Below are 6,084 nucleotides of genomic sequence, written 5' to 3' on the forward strand. Positions count from 1 at the left end.
TTCTTTTGTTTTTCAAAATATATTTTTGATTCCTCATTTAACAAATTTTGGTTCTTATGTTTTGTAAAAAAAATATCCCATAATTTTGAAATTAAATTTGATTCATTTTAAAAATTAGATCCAACAAAATCCGATATGATGTTTTATGTTCGTTGTATTTTAAATTTGGATCGCAAACTAATACAGAATGAAATTGACTTATACTCTTAGCTATATCCTCTATAAAAGTAAATAAATGTCTTTCTCAAATCATCGTCACTGAATCAAAAAGTGAATATGCATCCATTCTTTCGATCAACAAAATTTTGATGTTTCAGATTGCTTTCGAGATCGATCCGTCCAAGTTAAAATGTCAGGAGGCGCTAGCGATCTTCCTCATGATCTTCTGTCGCTCGTTGCGGATGAGCTAGGACTCATCGATCTTCTCAGCTTCCGTGCCGTTTGCAGGGATTGGCGCTCTGCTTCCACATGGTCCACAGCTGCGGTTGAATCCATGCACGGGTATCCATGGTTGCTCATCTATGGCGAAGACTCTCCTATCTGTATCTTGCAAAGCAGAGGCAACATGGGGATTTCTTACAAACTCAGATTTGAGGAATTGGATGGAGCAATTTGCATGGCATCTATTGAAGGGTGGTTACTTCTATTCAACAAGGGGTCCATGTTTTTCTTCTGTCCTTTCTCCAGAACAAGAATCGATCTTCCAAACTATCCTTTATTGGAGCTACCGGAATCATACGTGGCAACTTTTTCTTCTGCTCCTACTCGCCAGGATTGCATTGTGGCTGTAGCCACCAAGAACAATGCTAAAAGTAGCAGCAAATTGGAGGTACGGTTGCTTTTCCGAGGCTATAAAAAATGGTTGGAGTATGAACATGAAACGTGTTCTGGTGAACTTGATATGGCTATTTATCACAATGGTGTTTTTCATATTTTTCATGATTCATCTAAATTACTCACATTTATTTCGGTTGATGGAGAGGTGACATGGAAATTATATCTTCTGTTGACTGTTTCTAAGGGTACGGAACCTAAATTTGATGAATCGTGGTTAGGTGATAAGAAACCAGTTAAATATGTAACATGGAAGACGGAAAAAGCTTTACTGTCCTTTATCAATCGAATGAAGAACAATTTTGGATCAGATTCATCTTCTATTACTTGGTCTATTTCTACATGTGGAACTAAATTTGGAGTACAAAATGATCCTACTCAGTGCGGCGTAATTTACAAAGAGAAAAAAGTATTCCCTCCTCTAGATCCACAAGAAGGATGTGATAGCCGCACCTGTAACTTAAAAGCAGTATGGATTCAACCTAGATACTTCCAAGTATCTCCTCATCAAACTTGGTGATTTAAAAATTATATTTTGATTTTTTTATTTTGTTAGAAAATTTAGGATTTAAAATTTAGAATTAAGAGTTAAAATTTATAATTTAGGATGAAAAATAATTTTAATATTACTTGAAAAAAATTGAGTACATATTAAATTTTTAATTATTTTATAATAGTTTTTTTGTGTTTATCTAAATGATTACACTATCTTAGGTTTGTTGACTTTGTTAAATTTGTAGGTTTACTTTTATGAATTTGAAATCAATTACTTTATTTCAATTTCAAATAATAATTAAGAAAATTTTAGGTGTTTATTGCATAGATTATAACTCTGAATAAATTAATGTTAATAGTTTTTAATATTTGAATTAAGTTTTATTTTTGTCTCAAATATTTTATTTCAATCTCATTTTAATTTAATGTAATTTTCTTTTAAAAATATTTACAAGTGCTGAATATTATAACGAAGATAATCAGCCTATATTGTCCGTAACTAATTACCATTAGATTTAGTTACCATTGGATTTTTCAAGATTTTTATTTTAGAATAGAAAGAAGAGATAGAAATATTCTAGAAATTAGAAATAAAAAAATTTAAAATTTTTTTTGAATTATTTTACTCAATTTATGAAATGCTAAAAAAATTTGTTAATTTTGAATCACAATAAATAATTGTTATAGATGATGAATTAATTTTTTATCGATATTACTTTATTTTTTGTTCGTCTACAATGATTGATAAATCCACAAATTTCAATTATATTTTTCAAATAGTATTTTTTTTCTTTTCTTCTATTCGATTGTATTTTCTTACAAACTTACGGAAGTGTTCTGTGAATGTACGTATAAAAAGAACTTATTTCATTTAGCTTTTTTATGCCTACTATAAGTCTATAACTAGTTATTTCGGTTCTCTACCAGTAATTTTTAGCATAACCTCAGCTAGTAAGATACGACTTATTTGATTTTTAAATTGGAATTGAATTAGATATTTTTTAATACTACTAAATATTCTTGAGTTCTGTATCATGTCAATTTCTAATTCTTACTTGATCATTGAGATTCGTGATCAATACAGATTAATTAATATTTAGTTTAAGTATAATTGAAATTGAATTAGATATTTTCTAATACTACTGGATATTTTTGAGTTCTTTATCATGTTAATTTCTAATTTTTACTTGATTATTGAGATTCGTTACAGATTAATTAATATTTAGTTTAAGTATAAAGAATATATATTACTAGCGAAAGCTAGTGCACTCCAGATAAAGTAGAGAGTGCAGCACTCTTTCAAAATTAGCCTACTATAAAAAATTATCAGGTAAATTAAATTTATTTATTTATTGTTATTATTATTATTGTTTTTTTTGTTATGGGCTGAATAAACAAATTGACATTGACAAAAAAAATTAATTCCCTCGTTTAACACAGGACTACTTTTACACCACAAAAGTACTCAGAAAAACTTGATCGAATTCTTCATTACTCTGTTATTTTCGATGCCATGTCTTCAAACATCTTCACTGTTTTATTTGCTGGTGGTCCTTTCACTATCGTTCTGGTTAGCCACAAATTTCTCTTGAACCCATTCCCTTCCACCTCTTCCATTAATGACCTTTAAAGTCTGAAAAATCGATTCTGTAGAAGAACCCCGATCTCCAAGAAGGCACCATAATTCTCAAATGATGATGGCAGTCAAAGCACAGAATACATGCCAGTTACAAAAGTTCATTATCTTTTATTTCAAATTATCCTCAAGGTGTACCGAATGAAAATTAAAATACAATTATATTTAAATAATTGGTATAAAATATTAAAGATATAAAACTAAGAGAAATTTTATTTGTATAAGAATGAGCCTAATAAATAATTATTCTATTTAATATATAATTAAGAGTATTTCTTTTTTTGCTAACGAGCTCTATGTAACACCCTCACTATCAGAAATCATGCTTCCGGCTGCGCTACTCTGATAGCAAGGAGTATTACGACTACTTTACATACTAAATATTAGAATAGGAGCCTGTAACTCGATACTGTATCGCTGATTTTTTTTAAAACCGGAAATAGATACTTTATTTTAAGAAAATTACAAGTAGGCATAGATTCATATACAAGACTCCTTATATAATAATTCAATATAATATACGTATAAAACATACAATTCCTATCCCTCTTACAAACTTGTAATAACAAAGATGAGGGGAGAAAATAATCTAATTAATACAACAACATATAAATTAAACGTAGTATAACTCTTCTGAATGCTTCTTCATCTGGTTCATGAAAAAGTAAAGCTGTAGGGGGGTGAGAACCTAACCACACGGTCTCACCACAAAATTTCAAAGTTGTCATAAGAAAATATTCAATAAGAAAACTGTTTTCAGATTCTATTATTATCATTGCCTTATGAACCCTTTTAAAATCCAATAGCTAATCGTTCAAAACCTTTTTCAAAGAAACAATGTTTAATATTTTCAGAAATCCAAAGTCTTTCCTTTCTCATAAGCAAATCTCAATCAGAAACCAACCATGCAATGAAACAACACAGTCATTCATTCAGCACCAAAGTCCATTCTCAAATGTAACACGCCAGGACAAACACAGGCAAGATAGACAAGGAAAGCACAAGTAGGAAGCAGTTACAGCAAATAGTTCAAGTAGCAGTTAAGAAAAGTTTAGCAATTAGGCAAACCAAAACAAGTTCAAATCCAAGCAAAGCATACAAATGCATATGATGCATGCCGTCCTATGGCTGATGAGGCTCATCTGTCGGTTATCCAGCCAACCCGACAAGTCTGAATTGTCCTTAGACTGTTTCCTGACGTGCATCCCCAAGAGTCTATGCATAGCTTTTTCTCAAATAATCAATATTGCTCAATAGGGGTAACATTCCGGGGAATTTATATAGTGCCCGATCACACTTACGTTGTCGGGTCAACAGAGTATCGAGTTTTCAATCTGGTACACGTGGTGGCAAGCCACGACACTTAATCCACGGAACCTCGTATCTCAGATATTTCAAATTCATAAGCCATATAAATAATTCAAAGATCATATCTCAACATTCTCAACATCATAATCATTCATCAATCCAAATCTCATTTCCAAATTCATTTAAAAACCATATTTCAGGAAAAATCCTCATCAATCCTCATCATCCTTCTTTCCATCCCGTTCATTAACAATCCCAATTCAAAACATAATTCTTTCTTTGATAAATAAATCAATCTTAAAATATAGAATATTTAAAAACAAATCTTTTTAATTAATTACTTCAAATAAAACTTCTAATTTTATAAAATTTCGGCAGCATTCCTTTAAAACTCGGACACGGCCACCCTTTTCGGGTCCCATCCAAACATTTCTCAAATCCTTTCTCAATCATTTCCAAATCTCAATCACTTTCCAAAATTCAACCAATTCCAGTATCAAAGTATTTTCAAATCAGACCAATTCCAATAATAAAACTCTTGCTAAAGTCAAACCAGCTCAAGTATTAAATTATTTATAATATCAGACCGACTCAAAGTCAAACCACTTTAACTTCAAACCAAGAAAAACCACTTTTCATAATAATCAAGTAAATGACTTTCCAAATCCATTTCTTATCAACAACCGTACTTCACTCAAGCAATCAAACACTCAATAATTCAGTCCAACAAACCATCATATTCACAAGACAAATATAATCACAGAAATACATCTTTTTGCATCAATATCTATTTATCACAACTCTGTAATGTAAATTAGATTTTAAGAAAAACCCTACCTCAATAAGTCGAAACTATAGACCAAACACGTCACTGGAACTCTTTTCCTCTCGGCCCGACATTGGTAACAATCGCAATCACAGCTCCATGGTGTCCGCAACTATAGCAGTAACTTAAATTCACCAATGTGCAGCAACCGGACCTCGATCCTAAAGCATTAACGTCGCAGAGTCTTAACATATAATAGAACAGCGATGACTGACAGAGTTCAAAATTGAAATAAAGAATAGCTTACCATACTAAAGAGGAGCGACTAAACCGAGCAGCCGCCATGACAACAATACTCGCTACAATTAACGACTCAGAGCAAAGGCAGCAGTAGTGGAATGGTAGCTCCAACAGTGGCGTACGACAGAGCAACTCGCGATAAACAATCCATGGCACAAACAACCTTAGCAACAACTCTTATAGTAACCAGGAATTTGACCGACAATAGGAGAAAACCAGAACAGGGTTAGGGTTTACCAAGAAGGTGGCGGCTCCAATGGCAGTTTCTGGCGACCAGAGGTACGATGGTTGAATTTTCATCGATGGTGACTTGGTAGTGGCTTGAACGGCTTCTCCTTCCTCGCACACACTCTCTGCTCTCAGACGACAGCACGGCGACCCAACAGTGGCGGTGGCGCGACAACTCCTCTCCCTGCACCGGCGATGATGGCGATTCGAAATGAGGGCGACGGCGGCGGCAACGGCGTCTGGAGGTGGCGGCGTGTTTCTCTGCTCCCTCAATTCCACACACTCTCTCTTCCTCGGATCTCCCTCTCTTCCCCCTTCTGCTCTCCCTCTTTTCTTTTCCCGTTTTCTCCCTCTTCTTTCTGCTATTTCTTTCTTTCTCTGTGCGTGCTGCATATGTGTTTGGGAAAAAGGGGGAATAGGGTGAGTGCTGATGAGTGGCGGTGAGTGTGGGTAAGGATTAGGGTAAAATTAAGGTTAGGGTTTGTGTATAAAATTGGAAATTTTAGGATTAATTTGG

General features: G+C 33.4%; 1 protein-coding gene and 1 long non-coding RNA gene across 2 annotated transcripts; one reads left to right on the top strand and one right to left on the bottom strand.

Moving 5' to 3' along the window:
- The first annotated feature begins 349 nt into the window (after window positions 1-349).
- Window positions 350-1,354, top strand: LOC107480687 (F-box protein At3g56470-like). The gene has a single exon (XM_016100851.1). It carries the CDS (start codon window positions 350-352, stop codon window positions 1,352-1,354), a length of 1,005 nt encoding a protein of 334 aa, XP_015956337.1.
- Window positions 1,355-3,442: 2,088 nt separating this feature from the next.
- Window positions 3,443-5,731, bottom strand: LOC110279478 (uncharacterized). Its single transcript, XR_008006989.1, has 3 exons — window positions 5,577-5,731; window positions 5,347-5,471; window positions 3,443-5,260 (listed from the first exon to the last, which is right to left on the bottom strand). It is a non-coding gene; the product is annotated as an uncharacterized LOC110279478 (long non-coding RNA).
- Between the last annotated feature and the right edge of the window lie 353 nt (window positions 5,732-6,084).

The sequence above is a fragment of the Arachis duranensis genome, chromosome 3, assembly GCF_000817695.3.
Source record: "Arachis duranensis cultivar V14167 chromosome 3, aradu.V14167.gnm2.J7QH, whole genome shotgun sequence".
Taxonomy (NCBI): Eukaryota; Viridiplantae; Streptophyta; class Magnoliopsida; order Fabales; family Fabaceae; genus Arachis; species Arachis duranensis.

What these genes read in the sequence shown, in the direction of transcription:
- LOC107480687 (XM_016100851.1), top strand. Translation starts at nt 350, where the DNA reads ATGTCAGGAGGCGCTAGCGATCTTCCTCATGATCTTCTGTCGCTCGTT.